The 16962-nt window shown below is 61.5% G+C and overlaps 3 protein-coding genes across 15 annotated transcripts; 2 read left to right on the top strand and 1 right to left on the bottom strand.

Annotated features, from left to right (window-relative positions):
* Positions 1-2483: 2483 nt before the first annotated feature.
* TUBB4B (tubulin beta 4B class IVb) lies at positions 2484-5767 on the top strand. Its single transcript, XM_008970129.4, has 4 exons — positions 2484-3474; positions 3778-3886; positions 3968-4078; positions 4556-5767. The coding sequence occupies exons 1-4, from the start codon at positions 3418-3420 to the stop codon at positions 5614-5616; spliced, it is 1338 nt and encodes a 445-aa protein (XP_008968377.2). The 5' UTR covers positions 2484-3417; the 3' UTR covers positions 5617-5767.
* Positions 5645-16908, bottom strand: CIMIP2A (ciliary microtubule inner protein 2A). 8 transcript variants are annotated; one of them, XM_063594094.1, is made up of 8 exons: positions 12250-12376; positions 11282-12099; positions 7696-7910; positions 7364-7614; positions 7149-7275; positions 6702-6796; positions 6231-6348; positions 5645-5848 (listed from the first exon to the last, which is right to left on the bottom strand). In XM_063594094.1, exons 2-8 carry the CDS (start codon positions 11509-11511, stop codon positions 5760-5762), a joined length of 1125 nt encoding a protein of 374 aa, XP_063450164.1. In that variant the 5' UTR covers positions 11512-12099; positions 12250-12376; the 3' UTR covers positions 5645-5759. The 8 variants fall into 8 exon arrangements, with proteins under 8 accessions (XP_063450164.1, XP_063450165.1, XP_063450170.1 ...); XM_063594095.1 differs by having other exon boundaries at positions 7364-7500; XM_063594100.1 differs by lacking the exons at positions 11282-12099; positions 12250-12376 and adding an exon at positions 16680-16908.
* STPG3 (sperm-tail PG-rich repeat containing 3) lies at positions 9916-15440 on the top strand. Of its 6 annotated transcripts, none has more exons than XM_055117432.2 (10): positions 9916-9936; positions 10292-11492; positions 11655-11851; positions 12702-12757; positions 13258-13447; positions 13690-13847; positions 13953-14087; positions 14389-14477; positions 14616-14919; positions 15069-15440. In XM_055117432.2, the coding sequence occupies exons 5-10, from the start codon at positions 13338-13340 to the stop codon at positions 15200-15202; spliced, it is 930 nt and encodes a 309-aa protein (XP_054973407.1). In that variant the 5' UTR covers positions 9916-9936; positions 10292-11492; positions 11655-11851; positions 12702-12757; positions 13258-13337; the 3' UTR covers positions 15203-15440. The 6 variants fall into 6 exon arrangements, with proteins under 6 accessions (XP_054973407.1, XP_054973404.1, XP_054973403.1 ...); XM_055117429.1 differs by having other exon boundaries at positions 12702-12750; positions 15069-15439; XM_063594101.1 differs by having other exon boundaries at positions 9918-9936; positions 12702-12750; positions 14781-14919; positions 15069-15438.
* Positions 16909-16962: the final 54 nt, after the last annotated feature.

Here is a 16962-nt window from a genome sequence, read left to right as displayed (position 1 = left end):
ACCGTCTGGCACCCCTGTAGGGGACAGGCCTGGCTAGCTCCCTGGGGAGCCTGAGGGGCCCGGGGAGCTCCCCTGTCCTTTGGGGGGGATCAGTGAGGCCCTTGTGGAGAGGGGGAGGAAGCACCCCATGCACCTGTCCTTCCAGGGCAGGTGAGGCCTCCCACAAAGGCTGGTCGTCTGGTCCTTTAAGGCCGCCAATACTGTCTGCCTGCTGCCCCTGCCTGGCGGTAACACACCCTCCCACTGGGACCATGGCCACCGGTAAACAGAGCCTTCGTTGTGGATCCTCCGACAGCTGCAGGAGGAGGAGGGCAGGTGCCCAGCACTCCCACAGCCACGCCTGCCCCGCTTCCCTGCCCTTCTGGCCCTCCTTGGACCACATCCTGCCTGGCCGCAGACCCCAGGCCCAGGAGTTGGTCCTCCTGCCCCACACTATCCCGCCTCTCCATCCTGCAGCAGGGCACCTTGGCTCAGGGTGGGACCTACAGAGCCTTCCCCAACCAGTTTTGTGCAACAGGGGTGGCTGCTGTCCTTGGGCTCAGGCCCAGGCTTCAGGGTGTCTACTGCTGTCTTGTCCCCGGCCAGTGTCCACCTCACCAGGGCAATGCAAGGGCAAAGTAGGCAGGCTGGTGCCATGGCGAGCTCTGGGGCTCTCACCTGGGCAGGTGACACCTGTGAAACGGGTGGCACACTGACCTCCCTGCCCTGTGGGCACTGGTCACAGGAAGCAGGGGCCTTTACTGGAGAGGGGTTGGGAGACTCTGACAAGGTGCAGGAATGCCACACACCTCAAAGAGCAGCCTCAGTTGGGCTCTGCACAGTTCACTGAGGAAAAAAAACAGAGCTTCTCCTTCCTCCCCTTTGTGACAACTCAATGTTAAGAGACTTCAACATGTCCCTGACTACTACCTGGACAGCTGAGCTACTCTGCAGGACCCCAGGATGCCCTGAGCACTAGGAGAAACCTGGGATGGCTGGCAGCAACCTGTGCACCCCTCAGGCCGCTGCAGGACCCCAGTCCCTCTGAGGGTCAAGGCCTGTGTCACAGTGGTCACTGGAAGCCAGGCCCGCCTTCCTGGGCTGATCTGTGGGGGAGGCCACCCTCCTGGACAGGATGGCAAACTGGCAACAGACCCCCAAGGAGTGAGCACAGCTGCAGGCCCTCGCCCCGGAAGGACAATGCTGATCCCCGCGCATGCTCCGGTGCTGCGTGTCCCGAGTTCTGGTGTCGCGCATTATGTGGTGAAGACGGAGGTGCAGTCCCTCCAGGAAGAGAAATAAATAAGCAGATGTTTCCAACAGCCTCCAACTGGGAGACAGATGCCTAGTGGCCAGAGCACAGGAGACTGTCAGGGCCGACCTGATGGTGTAATTTATTTAAAATGCTACAAAAATACAGCCAGGTGCAGTGGCTCGTGCCTGTAATCCCAGCACTTTGGGAGGCCGAGGCGGATGAATCACAAGGTCAGTTCCAGACCAGCCTGGCCAAGATGGTGAAACCCCATCTCTATTAAAAATACAGAAATTAGCCGGGCGTGGTGGCGGGCGCCTGTAATCCCAGCTACTCGGGAGGCTGAGGCAGGAGAATCGCTTGAACCCGGGAGATGGAGGTTGCAGTGAGCCGAGATCATGCCACTGCACTCCAGCCTGAGCGACGGAGCCAGACTCCGTCTCAAAAAAAAAAAAAAAAAAAAAAATAGCCAGGAGTGGTGGTGCACACCTGTAGTTCCAGCTACTTGGGAAGGTGAGGCAGGAGAATCGCTTGAACTGGGGAGGCAGAGGTTGCAGCGAGCTGAGATTGCGCCACTGCACTCCGGCCTGGGCGACAAGAGCAAAACTCCATCTCAAAAAAAAAAAAAGAAAAAAGCTACAAAAATGCAGAAGGCACGGCGGCTCATTCCCGTAAATCCCAGCACTTGGGGAGGCCGAGACGGGCGGATCACTTGAGGTCAGGAGTTTCAGACCAGCTTGGCCAACATGGTGAAATCCCATTTCTACCAAAAATACAAAAATTAGCGGCGTGGTGGTGGGTGCCTGCAGTCCCACCTACTGGGGAGGCTGAGGCAGAAGAATCGCTTCAACCCGGGGCGGGGGGGAGCCAAGATCGCGCCACTGCACTCCAGCCCGGGAGACAGAGCGAGACTCTGTCTCAAAATAATAAATTAAGTAAAATAAAAATGCTGCAAAAATACAGCGCGTTTGTTTTTAAACAGGCGCAACCACATGTAATTCATTTTAAGTTTCTTTTCCCACCCAAGTAAAAACCAAGTCATAAATTAGGAAAAGCATTAACAGAAATATGTCTCAGCCCCAGCGCGCTGACCTGTGGTTGGAATACCGGCCCTGGAGCCCGGAGGTCGGGGCCCACCCGCCGAGGGAGGTCTGGGCGCTGTCCTGGTCTCCACGGAGCTCGCGCACTCACGGGGCCGAGGCACCAAGGCGACCGGCGCAGAGCCAGCGCCGTCTCCACAACAGGGCAGGGCGCGCAGCTGCGGGGGAGGCCTCGCCCCTCCGCTCCCCTCCCCTGCCCTCCGCCCCGGCCCTCGGGGCGCGGCGTCCCCCACGTGCTCCCCTCACGCGACCGCGAGGGCAGTGGGCGTGCGGGACCCGGGAGCAGGAAACTCCGTGCCCTCTGCGGCTCTGTGGAGAGCTCCCCTCCACCGCCGCAGCCCCCGAGCCCGTGTATCTTCCTGCCTTTAAGGCATCGCAGCCTCCTCGGCCTGGAGGCCCCGGGCTCGCTCCGTGCGGACCCCGCTCCAGAACCCGCCCAGCGCGCAGATGCCGTGTCCCGGCGCAAGGCCAGAGAGGGCGCAACTCTGGACGCGGGGCCGCCACCGAGCCTGCCCTTCCCGGCTCCCGAAAGGCCCCGGGCTCAGAGCCAAGACTGCGCTTGCCCGAGGCCCGTCGGGCCCGCCCTCCCCCGGCGCCCCCAGCGCAGCTGCCCGCCGCCCGACCGGAAGCCCGCACCCGCGCCTGCGCCCCACTCCGTCCGCGCGCCGGCCGCGGCACTGCGGCGGTTACCAGGACGCTGAAGCAGCGCAGCCAATAGCGCCAGCCTGGCGGCGTGCTCCCGGCAGCCAGCCAATGAGACGGCAAATCAATCATTTGAAACACCCAATGGACGGAGCACTGCGGCGCCAGGGGGGGGATTGTGATAGGGAGATGGGAGGCTGTGGCTGACCAATAAAGACCAAACTGGCTTAAAAAGGCGGACCTTAGGCAGCTTGATTGACGGGGGCAAGGCCAATCAAACGAGGGAGCTTGCCAGCCTCGTTCTGGCAGCCCATTCCGAGACTAGCGGAGGCGGGCAGGGAGGGTATATAAGCGTTGGCGGAGCGTCGGTTGTAGCACTCTGCGCGCCCGCTCCTGTGCTGCTGGTTGTCTACTTCCTCTTGCTTCCCCGCCACCGCCGCCATCATGAGGGAGATCGTGCACTTGCAGGCCGGGCAGTGCGGCAACCAAATCGGCGCCAAGGTAAGTTGCCGGGGCTCTGGGGCCAGGCGGGCCTCCCGGGCGGTGTGGGCGGGCGGCCGGGGAAGATGGCGGCAGCAGCGGCCGGGCGGCGCCCCCGCATTGCGGCCGCTGGGCCCCCTCCGCGGGGAATTGGCCGAGCCGGGCGACCGAAGCCCCCAGGAACCCGGCGGCCAGGGCGCGCGGGGCGGGGGAGGGGCGGGGAGGGCCGGGCTGCCGCGCCCGTCCGGGGCGGGGCTGCCTCTCTGCGCACCGGCCGCGGTGACTCAGCCCCGGCCCGCCCGGGCCCGCCCGCGTCCCTTGTAGTTTTGGGAGGTGATCAGCGATGAGCACGGCATCGACCCCACGGGCACCTACCACGGGGACAGCGACCTGCAGCTGGAACGCATCAACGTGTACTACAATGAGGCCACCGGTGAGGCCCCGGCCCCTTCCCCGACCGCCCTCCGGGGACCCCGCGGCCCCTGCCTTGGCTGACGCCCTCCCGTTCCCGCAGGCGGCAAGTACGTGCCCCGCGCCGTGCTCGTGGATCTGGAGCCCGGCACCATGGACTCCGTGCGCTCGGGGCCCTTTGGGCAGATCTTCCGGCCGGACAACTTCGTTTTCGGTGAGCCGTGGCTGGGGACTGGGCGGCGGCTCAAAGGTCAAGGGGCTGCTCCAAGGGCACCGCCGTGGGAACTGCGCAGCCGGGGCCCCTGGACGCCCTCCTCTTCTCTGAGCCACTCAATCCCCTCTACTAAATCGGCTTTCGGAGCAAGGTCCAGCTGTCTGCCGAGGCGACGAGCCGCCACACACGTAATCTCCCTGCAGGGAGCTGAGCTGGGGCAGTGGCTGCTCCTCTGTCCTTGGGAATTGGCAGTGGCCCCCCCGGGGAGGGGTTTGTTGTTAAGCTGTCAGGTTTGGCCCCTGACTTAATTCGTAGCAGGGCAGGCTGCCGTGTTTTGGCTTTGAAGGGTCCGTTTGCTCTACCTGCAGGGTGAATTCTGTGGTCAGCTCACACCATGTCACTCGGCTTTTTTCGCGTGGTGGTGACCAGTAGTGCTGTCTACCTGGCTGACGAATGATTAGCTGTGTTCTCTCTCAGGTCAGAGTGGTGCTGGGAACAACTGGGCCAAGGGGCACTACACAGAAGGCGCGGAGCTGGTGGACTCGGTGCTGGATGTTGTGAGAAAGGAGGCTGAGAGCTGTGACTGCCTGCAGGGTTTCCAGCTGACCCACTCCCTGGGTGGGGGGACTGGGTCTGGGATGGGTACCCTCCTCATCAGCAAGATCCGGGAAGAGTACCCAGACAGGATCATGAACACGTTTAGTGTGGTGCCTTCGCCCAAAGTGTCAGACACAGTGGTGGAGCCCTACAACGCCACCCTCTCAGTCCACCAGCTCGTAGAAAACACAGACGAGACCTACTGCATTGATAACGAAGCTCTCTACGACATTTGCTTCAGAACCCTAAAGCTGACCACGCCCACCTATGGTGACCTGAACCACCTGGTGTCTGCTACCATGAGTGGGGTCACCACCTGCCTGCGCTTCCCAGGCCAGCTCAATGCTGACCTGCGGAAGCTGGCTGTGAACATGGTCCCGTTTCCCCGGCTGCACTTCTTCATGCCCGGCTTTGCCCCACTGACCAGCCGGGGCAGCCAGCAGTACCGGGCGCTGACCGTGCCCGAGCTCACCCAGCAGATGTTTGATGCCAAGAACATGATGGCTGCCTGCGACCCCCGCCATGGCCGCTACCTGACGGTTGCCGCCGTGTTCAGGGGCCGCATGTCCATGAAGGAGGTGGACGAGCAAATGCTTAATGTCCAAAACAAAAACAGCAGCTATTTTGTTGAGTGGATCCCCAACAATGTGAAAACGGCTGTCTGTGACATCCCACCTCGGGGGCTAAAAATGTCCGCCACCTTCATCGGCAACAGCACGGCCATCCAGGAGCTGTTCAAGCGCATCTCCGAGCAGTTCACGGCCATGTTCCGGCGCAAGGCCTTCCTGCACTGGTACACGGGCGAGGGCATGGACGAGATGGAGTTCACCGAGGCCGAGAGCAACATGAATGACCTGGTGTCCGAGTACCAGCAGTACCAGGATGCCACAGCCGAGGAGGAGGGCGAGTTTGAGGAGGAGGCTGAGGAGGAGGTGGCCTAGGGCCTTCAGTCACTGGGGAAAGCAGGGAAGCAGTGTGAACTCTTTATTCACTCCCAGCCTGTTCTGTGGCCTGTCCCGCTGTGTGCACTTGCTGTTTTCCCTGTCCACGTCCATGCTGTACAGACACCACCATTAAAGCATTTTCATAGTGTGTGGTTTCGCTTTGCCCATTCCTTCCAGTAGGCCCTCCGGGTGCTGTTGCCGAATGTCAGGGCGTAGTTGTCCTGCATGGCTGCGGGGAGCCAGGCTGCAGCTGAGCTGGGCTTATGTGCCCAGGACCAGCATGGGCTGGACACCCAGGCTTCAGAGAAGTGTGGGGCTGCCCTGGGCCCTGGAAATCTGCTTGGTGGGGAACTTGCCTCCTGAAGGCAGGTCTGTCCTGTTCCGGGTACCCAACCTCGGGGCTCGGCCTGTGTCTGGGACTTAGGTGGGTCCAGTGACCCCCCTTCCAAAAGGGGTAGGGAGGATGGCAGACAATCCTACCCCAACCAAGGTGGGACCCTGGTAACGGTCAGACAGGTGGTCCTGAACCGGCAATGAAGGGTGAGCAGGTAGAGCCGTCCCCCCCCACATTGGCCGGGTTGTGTCCATGTGACCCTGCCCACTCTACTCACAGGGGATGAACCCCATGTAGAAGGGGATCAGGCCTTGGCTGCTGTAGATGTGGTTGCTGGGCCAGTGTGTTCCAGGCAGCTTCTCGCCCAGGTCACAGTGGGGGTTTCTAAACAGGAACTGGGGAGACAGGAAGGTGCTAACAAGCTGCCTCCCCGGCAGGCAACCAGATAGTCAAGTTGTCCCAGTGGGGGCCTGGCCGGAGGGCCGGCACTCCGTGGGAAAGCTGCTAATGCTCCCAGCCTTCTGCATCCCCCTACCCCCGACTCCAAAACTTGAGTGCAGGGATCCAAGCAAGACTCAGGAGAAAGGGGTTGGGGTGGCACCTCCGGGGACAGGAGAGAGCCAGGCAGAGCCCCCTCCTCAGGCTTCTCAGGGAACCTGGCCTTCAAGGCACCCTCCAGGGAAGCTGCCAGGCAGGAGAGGAAGTGTGTGTGTGAGCTGGGACCAGGCCCTGGATGGCGCTTTCCTACCTGGCTCTTGTCGAATTCGTCCATGGCTTGTGTGACGCCGTCTCGGTAATTCAACCCCATTACCCAGGTGAACCGGGGAATGAAGCCAGCATAGCCTGGGGGTAGGCAGATGTACGGGCTACCCCAAGCCCCCTTAGCCTTCCCCTGGGCACACCCACCTGCCCTCAGACGTGTCAGGGAAGCCAGGCAAGGCTCCCTTTCGTTCCCTGAACGTTGGCGACTGTCTGATGTGGCCAAATGGGAACAGGCAGGCAAGGCGCCGCCTCGTCTTGGGAAAAGCTGGGCTCCTGGAAGCAGCTGGGAGGCAGAGGAGGTACCCCCAGGCCGCTAGCCTGTTCTGGAGCAGGAAAAGTGGGCCCCTGTGGCAGCCTCCTCAGGGGCTCTCACACTGCAAGAACCTTGTGGGGAGGGGCGGCCTTCTCCAGCCCAGCCCAGGCCCACACCCACCTGAGATGGCCTTGCGTTGGATCAGGTTAGGGTGGTCCAGCTGCGGCAGCCGCTGGAAGCTGCCCACATCTAGCGCCTCCTGCTGGCGGGCGGGGGGTGGGTACTCATCCCTCCGGCAGTGGTACAGCTGGAGCGGGGAGGGAGCGGAGGTCATGGTGCAGCTCCCACCTGGGGCTGAGGGGAATGGGCTTGGCACTGGTGCATCCCCTGGCTACCTGGTGCTGCCTGGGGGCCTCGCAGACAGGAGTGGCGCTCTTCCAGGCCTCTTCCCCGTATATTGGGTGTCCCAAGTCTCTGGAGTCTCCCTTCCTGCCTGGCGGGCACGGAGGGTGCGGGGGGTCGGGCGTGAAGCCTGCAGGCAGCAGAATCTGTCTGGGTATGTTCTCTACCCCTGGCGGCTCCTGGGCGTCCACCTCCGAGGGTGGGAGCTGGCCCAGAATCTCAAAGTTCTTATAGGGCTTCAGACCTGTACCAACAGGGCAGCCTGTGAGTGCCGGGACAGGCAGGCGGGCACAGGAGGGTGCAGGGCTGGGGACTGGCAGCTCACTGGTATAGTGGGGGATGTAGGGCTCCGTCAGGTCTCGGCAGGGAACCCTCGGGGGCTTGGACTGGCTGAAGTCCTCAATGAACTTGGGCTTGGACATGGGGGACAGCACAGAGCAGGGGCTCTTCTGCACACTGGGGTCTGTGAGCAGCTGCCCCGTGGTACGCCCATAGGTGTTCCCCACCTGGTAGCGCAGCTGCGGAAAGAAGCCGGCATAGCTGTGGAGGGAAGAGGAGAAGGCAGGGCAGGTCTCAAGGGCAGCCCCAGCACTGGGCAGGGCCCCTTCAAGCCAGATGTGGATTCAGCCTGCTGGCCCCTTAGCAGCAGCTTGGCCTGTGGCAGCTCTCCTGCCCTCTGCTCACCTGTAAATGGGGCTGCAGTGGCACTTGCCTTCTAGGGCTCTCTCAGCCTGAACGGGCGGCACATACCACATGCTGGGAACACGTCAGCACCACAGCAGATGGCCGCCTGCCTTGTACCAGCCCCTCCAACCCTCTCCCACCCCTCATTCCAACTGCCAGCAAGTCAGGGGTGCTCTGCCCTGGCAAAGCAAGTACAGGCACAAGACGTGTGGGCCAGGACATAGGCGAGGAACGGCCCCTTGGACACACGCAGGGCCCACCAGGAGGGTGTTGGGTGGGCTTGGCCTGCACCTGTGCCACCCCAGGAGGCCAGTAGCCTCCTGCACGGGAGGAGAACTGGGAGGCAGGTGGAGGGCTGGGCTTTTCCGGGCCCTCATTCAACCTCGAGGGGCATGGTGCAGCTGGTCACAGGCGGTTCAGCACCTCAGGGTCTATGTGATCTTTCAAGGAGTGAGAACTACCTTCGTCTTAAAAACTGCCAAAGGGCCGGGCGTGGTGGCTCACGCCTGTCATCCCAGCACTTTGGGAGGCTGAGGCGGGCGGATCATGAGGTCAGGAGATCAAGACCATCCTGGCCAACATGGTGAAACCCTGTCTCTATTAAAAATGCAAAAAGTTATCCAGGCATTGGTGGTGGGCCCTGTAGTCCCAGCTGCTCCGGAGGCTGAGGCAGGAGAATGGCGTGAACCCGGAAGGCGGAGCTTGCAGTGAGCCAAGATCGCGCCACTGCACTCCAGCCTGGGCAACAGAGCGAGACTCCGTCTCAAAAGAAAAAAAAAAAAGCGGAGCAACTTCCAGCCTCAGCTTCACCTGCCCCTTCCCCAGACGTAGCTGTTCAGAGGCAGGTGTGGTTTCTTCCCAGCCTTTCCCCTTTGCATGTAGCGTTTGTGTATGTAGGTGCACACACACACACGTTCCATAGAGGGGTTACTTTTATTTTTTGTTTGGGGGGATATCTAGTGAGGCAGCCTGGCGTTTGCTTGCCTTGTCTTTAAAGTGTGGAGTCCTGGCCGGGCGCGGTGGCTCAAGCCTGTCATCCCAGCACTTTGGGAGGCCGAGGTGGGCAGATCACTTGAGGTCAGGAGTTCGAGACCAGCCTGACCAACGTAAAGAAACCTCGTCCCTACTAAAAATACAAAATTAGCCAGGTGTGGTGGCAGGTGCCTGTAATCCCAGCTACTCCAGAAGCTGAGACAGGAGAATCGCTTGAACCCGGGCGGCAGAGGTTGCGGTGAGCCAAGATTGCACCATTGCATTCCAGCCTGGGTAATAAGAGCGAAACTCTGTCTCAAAAAATAAATAAATAAAATGAAATGAAGTGTGGAGTCCTCTCTGGAGTGGGCGTCGGGCACTTACTAGCCGGCCTCTGCCGGCTGCTGGCTGACCCAGTTTCTGCTCGACAGACGTGCTGGCCACCAGGTATCGAGTTCGCAGCTGCACACCAGCAGGGAGGGTGAGGCCTGGGCCCCTGGCAGCCCCGTCCCTGAGCTTCCCCTGTCCCAGGGCTCCCCAGCCCACAGACTGCAGTGCCCCGTGGTGTGGCCCTCAGTTTCCTGGGGTTCAGCTCTGGGCCCCTCACAGCTGGCCTCCATGCCTCAGGCCCCAGCCATTCTCCCCCTCCTGCAGCCCTGGCCCCAGCCACCTCCAGAGCTCCCGGCTCTCACCCAGGGACATAGTGAGGCTCTGGCGTGAAGAGATCGTGTTTCTGAGTAGTTGTCATTTTGCTTTCACTCTGGCCTTGCTGGCTCCAGTCCCTCCCGGCATCCAGCTCCCTTCCCTGAGGGGAGTCCTGTCACCGGGCAACCATTGTGAGGGGCCAGCATTGTGGGCACCTCCTGGGCCAGGCCACCTCGCTAACCCTGTGAGGACCCACATTGCACAGGTGAGACACTGAGACCCAGACAGGTGCCAGGCAGGGGAGGAGTTGCGGTGAGGCAGGTGGCCCGGGAGGAAGTCCCATTAACTTCAGAGCTCGGAAAACAGGACTGTCCCTCCAGAAAGGGCCTGGGCTCTTGCTGCCCCCAGGAGGCCACCAGCCCCAGTCTCAGGGTGAGGCTAAGGGAGTCCCCAGGCCCCCTCCTCTGACAGGAGGCCTTGCAGCTGCAGAGCCTTGGCTCGAGTCAGGGGCTTCCCGGCCTGCAGGGCTGTGCGAACTCTCCCTCCAGCCCTTCATGTGGCGCAGGGTGTTATGTTTACATTTTAAGCAAATCCTGAATTTTGTTCTTTTTTTTGTACAGGAAGGACTTCCTAACCATAAAAATGAAGGAAGGCGGCCAGGCACGGTGGCTCACACCTGTAATCCCAGCACTTTGGGAGGCCGAGGCAGGCAGATCATGTCAGGAGTTCGAGACCAGCCTGACTGACATAGTCAAATCCCATCTCTACTAAAAATACAAAAATTAGCCAGGTGCGGTGGCGTGCGCCTGTAGTCCCAGCTACTCGGGAGGCTGAGGCAGGAGAATGGCATGAACCCAGGAGGTGGAGATTGCAATGAGCTGAGATCGTGCCACTGCACTCCAGCCTGGGCCACAGAGTGAGACTCTGTCTCAAAAAAAAAAAAAAAAAAAAGAAAGAAGAAAGGCTGGGCACTGTGGCTCATGCCTATAATTGCAGTGCTTTGGGAGGCCGAGGCAGGATGAGGTGTGCAGATTGCTTGAGCCTAGGAGTTCAAGCCAGCTGGGCAACATGGGGAAACCCCACCTCTACAAAAAAGAAAGAAAAATTAGCCAGGCATGGTGAATGTGCCTGTGATCCCAGTTACTTGGGAGGCTGAGGTGGGAGGATGGCCGGAGCCTGGGAGGTTGAGGCTGTAGTGAGCTGAGATCACACTGCTGCACTTCAGCCTGGGCAACAGAACCAGAACATTTCTCACAAACAAACAAACAACTAAAAGGCAAACTAAAAAACTGGAAAAAAGTTTGCAATAAGTGTTATGAACAAATCTGGTATCAGCATAAAAAGCTCTCACAAAACAAAGATATAAACAACACCTCCATGGAAAATGCAGACTAATATGTTTTTTTGTGTGTATTTTTAGTAGAGACAGGGTTTCACCATGTTAGCCAGGATGGTCTCGAACTCCTGACCTCGTGATCCGCCCACCTCGGCCTCCCAAAGTGCTGGGATTACAGGCGTGAGCCACTGTGCCCAGCCAATATGACCTTTTTAAGAAAAAAAGACCACAGTCCGTAAATATAAGGGCATAAAGCAGGACCATAATCACATACATGCTGACTGTGTGTTGAGAGCAGTTTCTGAGGCTTACTGCCGGCAGGGTCACAGTGAGAAGGGCCTCTAATTTGGGTGGTGCCTTCTGGAAACCAAGTTGGTACGGATCACGTCCATACAAGACACTGCAAACTGGGACCATTGCTTCCACTCCTAAGAAGCTGTCTGGCATTCTGGTAGACGCTGGTTTTCCTCCACCGTTCCTGGCTGGTAATTCCCATATTCCCATAGCCCTCGGTAGGGCCTTTTGTTAGAATGTTGGGTGGGTGAGGCTTGGGGGGTGTGGGCGGGGGACTTTGACCTCCTGCCCTCCTTTCACTGGCCCCAAGGCAGGACGCTAACATTCTTGCCTTTCTGACTGTGGGTCTTAAGACGCTTCCAGGAGAGGTCCCACCCAAGCCCTGGGGGCAGGAATGCTGACATCAGGAAGCTTCCGTAAAATCCCAAGAGGACTGAGGCTCAGGGAACTTCTGGACAGGGGAACGCCTGGAGGTTCCCAGAGGGCGGCAACCAGCGAGGACATGGAAGCGCCGGCCCCTCCCCGTGCCTCTCTCTACGCTTCTTCATTGGTATCCTTTGCAATCAATACCCTTTACAATAAACCAGTAAACGTCATAACTTCCCTAGTTCTATGAGTGGCTCCAGCAAATTAACCCAAAGACGGTGTCATAGGAACCCCAAATTGAAGCCAGTTGGTCAGAAGTTCCAGGGGCCCAGGCTTGCGACTGGTGTGTGTCTGGAGGCCCTGCCCCCATCTGTGTCTGGAGGCCTTCTTGGGATGGAGCTCTCACCCTGTGGGATCTGACACCGTCTCCAGCTAAATGGTGAAGGAAATGAATTAGAGGACACCCAGCTTGGTGTGTGGGGAACAACCCCCCGCCTCAACATTTGGGCAGAGGCCTCCTTCTGTGGCGGCTGTGGTGGTGTGGGCGCAGAGCCGGACACTGAGAGCATTTCCCCCACACACCTTCTCAAGGAGAGGACGGATGTCCAGCAGCACCATTCACGGCGGCAACGTTTACTACAGGGCAGGGAGGACCTGGAGGGGCCTATCTGTCCAACGACAAGGGCTTCATTAGCAAAGTACACTCTGTTCCACTGGCAGCCAGTCAACTCTGAACCCGGCACAACCTGGGCAGGGGCCCCGGAGCACAGGCGTGAACCCCTCGCCCAGATAAAACCCGTGTTTCCTCAAGCACGTGTCCATCTGTCTGCCTGGCAGGCCCAGTGCTGAAGGGGAGGCATCCAGAGAGGGCGGAGGAGGGCCCCAAGTTGGCCCTGTTCACAGGCCCTGCCCTGGTGGATTCTGGGCCAAGGTCAGGGCTGGGACCAACTGGTGGTCAGCTCCAGAGACCACACAGCGAGGGCCCTGGGGCCCACACGGGCTCTTGCTCACACAGGCTGGCTATTCCTTTGCAGCTCCGGCAGCCCGGCCATCTGTGACACCCTCTAGCCTCTGTGCCCCCAGGTGAGAGGTAGGCCCTCACACCCCAGCCCTGGCTGGGCTCCAGGGCCCGGCCTGCCTCTGGTGTCAGACCCATCTGATGTGGATTTGCTTTTCCCTTAAGTGGAAATCCAGATGGGGTGGCGGCTCCTCCTCTTCCTCCAGGGAGCCTTCCTGGACTCCTCCCTCCTACCCCCAGGGGGTCCTGGCTGGCCGGACACAGCTGGGCATCTCCTAGGGCTTGGTGGATGCCCGTGGGTCCTGTTCCCTCCACCCCCTCTGCTGAGGCCTCAGTCCTCCCAGACCTGCTAGAGTGGACCCCAGACTTCCAGGAGACCCCAGGGGGCAGGAGAGGGGAGAATGCTGGAAAAGTTAGGGGGGAAGGGAGAGGGCTGGGCCAGGAGTCACCTGGGCAGGCTGGGGGTCCTGGCCCAGGCGGACCCGGTGATCATCTAGTTAGTGGGGGAGGGGCCCGCCAGGGGTGGGGGCCCGGGGCAGCCCCTCCAGGGCCAGACAATGTGTCTTCCTCAGGAGTCCCAGCAACAGAGGGGCCTACCAGTGAGGTCACAGAGCTCCATCGTGCCGTTGGGGAAGAGAGCCAGGAGACTCTGATGATGAATTTTGACCAGAAGGCAGTGAAATTCCTGGCAAATTTTTACATCAATGGAGGCAAACACTGGACCCATGGCCACCTGAGGCAGACACAACCAGAGCCCACCCAGTAACTGGCGGAGGGGGGGAGAAGGGGCGGGCCAGCTGGGAGTGGCCAGGGGGCTGAGGGACAGTGTGGGGGGCAGGTTGCTGGGCAGGCGGCTGGGGGACTGAGGGACAGTGTGGGGACAGGCTGTGGGGCAGGCGGCTGGGAGCGGCCGGGGGCTGAGGGACAGTAGAGCGGACAGGCTGTGGGGCACGTGGCTGGGAGCGGCCGGGGGCTGAGACAGTGGCTGCTGGTCTCCCTTGCAGGCCCAAGGCATCTGTGCTGTTGTTGGGCCCGGAGCCGGGGATGGCCTGGGATGAGACACAGCCCCCAAAGATGAAGGAGATCCCAGCTGTCCTCAGGTTACAGACGGGCACCCCCCAGGAGTCCCTGCCCACCTACACCCAGACCCTGAGGGAACTGTGTGAGTGAGGGTCCTGGCCACCCCACCCCCAAGCTGGTCTTTGGGGGGCTGTGGGAGGGGCCCGCTGAAAGGAGCCCAGGCCCAGAGCTTGCTTCCTGTGGCCAGTGCTGGAGCAACGCCCCCTGATCACAGCTGACCTGGAAGTCCCCAGCCCCACCAGGTACCAGGTGCCGAGCCCGTCCGTACGAGAGTCCTCCCCACACCCCCACTACAGCATCGGCTGCAAGCACCAGGGCCGAGGTGTGTGTCCCCTCCCTGAGGCTCAACCACCGGGCCTGTCCCTCACCCTGGGAATGGGGGCCTCTGCCTCTGTGCTGAAACCCCCACCGCCTGAGGGCCCCTCCACCCTTCCCTGCGTTCACCTCTAGGCTCAGCACCTGTAAGGAGGCCTGGAGAGAGGAGGGCTAGGGCTGGGGCATGGGTGGACATTGTGAAGACAAGGGTTCAGGGGCCGAGGGTGGGAACCGGGAGACAGGTTCGAGTGGGGACTGTCACCTGGGTGGGGCTCCCAGCCTTCTCTCTCTCCATCCTCCAACTACAGAGGGCGGTGGCCGCAGGGCATGGCAGACTTTGTGGTTCCAGAGCGAAAGCCCCTTCACGCAGAAAGCTGACTTCGACCAAGAGCAAAAGGTTGGGGGCTGGGCAGGAAGGGGGCGGGGAGTCCACGCAGGCAGGTGGCTGGGGGTTCCAGTGGGGCCAAAGGGGGGCTGGCTGAGGGTCCGTGGGGAGCACCCTGCCCTGCAGCCCCTGTCTCCTACCCCCTCGCAGTGGCCCTCGCCAGCCCACTACCAGCTGCTCAGCCGGCCCGCCTTCCCCGCCTTCAGCTTCAGAGGCCGCCACTCCGCTTCCAAGACACCTGAAGGCCACACCCACCTAGGGCTGCCTGGGGCTAGGGGGCTGGGCCTCAGGGTGCAGCCCCAGTCCCTGCTTCAGGCCTCTTTGCAGGCACCTGGCAAGAGATGCCCTGGCCCCAACACCTACAATATCCTTCCTGGGAGCCGCCTGCAGAGCCCCCGCTCGCCGGCCTTCTCGATGAGCCGCTCCCCTGCGTTCACCTCCTGGCTCAGCACCTGTAAGGAGGCCTGGAGAGAAGAGGGCTAGGGATGGGGCATGGGTGGGCAATGTGAGGACAAGGGTTCAGGGGCCAGGGGTGGGAACTGGGAGCCAGGTTCGAGTTGGGGCTGCTACCTGGGTGGGACTCCCAGCCTTCTCTTTCGGCAGCCCGAACCCCTGGCCCAGCCGCCTACCACGTGGAGGACTGCTACAACTCACGCTTCCCTTCGGTGCCTGGCGTGGTCATCCAGGGTGTGCGCAGACCCAAGCGCCACGACACAGGCCCCTTCTGCACGCTCTAGAGCCAGCTGGGCACAACCTGCTTGGCCCAGCCACCGAGTGGAACCATGGCCTCCCCCGGGGCTTTCCCAGGCCTCCCCTGGGACTTGGGGCCCCAGTCTGGCCTTCTGACCCTCTGGGCACCCCAATGCACCCTTCTGGCTGGCCAACCCTTCTGTGGGCTGTGGACAAGGCTGGCCCAGCCTGGATCCCCCATCTGCCCATCTCCCTGCTACACAGAGATGCTGTTGGTTCTCCCGAGCTCTGTGGTGTGCAGTTGTCTGTCCTTCACCCGGGGGCGGTCCTAGAGATATGGCTGCAGCTGGGTCATTTCCGGCTTTCCCTGTTGAGGGGTCTCCATTCAGCTGCCCCTGAAGGGTACTCTCTTCTCTAGGGTGGCAGCCTGTGACTGACCCTGAGCTCTAGCCTGGAGCGAGATGGGAGGTGGGCTCTGTGGGACACCCCCACCCAGCCGTGTCACTCAGGGGCCTGGTCCAGCTGCTGTCCACCTGAGGGTCAGCCGCTTGCCGAGTCAGGGAACTGGGAAGGAGGCGTCAAATGCCCTGAGCCGCCACCTCCAGGTGGGGTCGGCCTGGCCAGACCTCAGGAAGGGCCCAGGGATCTGCTCACCAGGGCCCAGCCCCACTTCCCCTAGGCCTTGAGCTGAAGACCTGGCTGGGCTTAGTCACCTGTGCCCTGAAAACTCTGGCCCAGGGCCCTGCAGACTCCACTCCCCGGGCCTTCACCTGCTGGGACCCTGCACTGCCCCTGCCTGCAAGTTCGCCTGGCTGGGGCCTCCCTTGTCATCACTGGCCTGCCCTCCTACCCAGGGTCGGGCCCCAAGGCTGCCACCTTGCAGGAGCCTTACCTGCGGTGCCGTCACCCGCACCTCCCCAGGTCCTCCCCAGACCAGGCCCAGAGCTCAACCCCTTCAAAAAGGCTCTGGGCAGCTGCTTCTGTGGCCTCAGCACCACCCCCTTTCTCAGAGAGGAATCCCAGGCTCAGGATTGTGTGTGTGCTGTGACCCTTGTCCTCCTCTGCCACCGAACCAGCTGGGGGTTGGATCAAGGCACTGGAACCCTCGCCCTTGGGCTGACCAACTTGGCCAGCGGCAGGAGAGCTGTGGTAGCCATGGCCTTGGGAGCTCGGCCCGGCTTGTGGGTACAGGAGCTCTGCTCACGGCTGCACCACCAGGCACCCCTGGTGAGACCCAAAGCTAGGAGTGGGAGCGGCAGGAAAGATGGAGCGATCTCCTCCAGCTGGGCTGAGGAGGGAGGGCTTCCTGGAGGAGGTGGTGGAGGAAGAAGCCTTCAAGGAAGAGCAAGAGTTTGCTGGGCAGCGGGAAAGAAATTTCTAGAGAAAATTTCAGCAGCGGAGACCGAAAAGAGAGAGGGTGTGTGTAGGGGGCTTGGCGCGGCACAGCCTGCGGGAGGGCGGCGGGCTGGAGAGGCGGGGAGGCCCGGGGAGCCCACCCGCCTGGGATAAGGGACACTGTGGAACCTGGACTCTCCACGGCTCCGCGGAGCTCGGTGGGCGCCACAGCCTCCCGGTGCCGGGGAGGGCGGCCGTCGCTCGCGCTCCCGCTGCGGGCCCGGTCTCCGCCAGGCCCCGGTCCCCTGAAGGCGCTCAGATCTCAGTTTTGGCGACAGCGCCGGGGTGGGCTTCGTGCCCGTTTCACGCGGAGGAAGCCACGCTCAGGAGGGAGTCTGCGCCTGTGTCCGGCCCCTGCGGGGCAGAGGGGCGGGGAGCTCAACCCCCGGAAAAACGTCCCCGCGGCGCGTGG

Source organism: Pan paniscus, chromosome 11, assembly GCF_029289425.2.
Source record: "Pan paniscus chromosome 11, NHGRI_mPanPan1-v2.0_pri, whole genome shotgun sequence".
NCBI classification, from domain to species: Eukaryota; Metazoa; Chordata; class Mammalia; order Primates; family Hominidae; genus Pan; species Pan paniscus.
The sequence above is the reverse complement of the archived record's forward strand: the minus strand, read 5'-3'. Positions and strand labels throughout refer to the sequence as shown.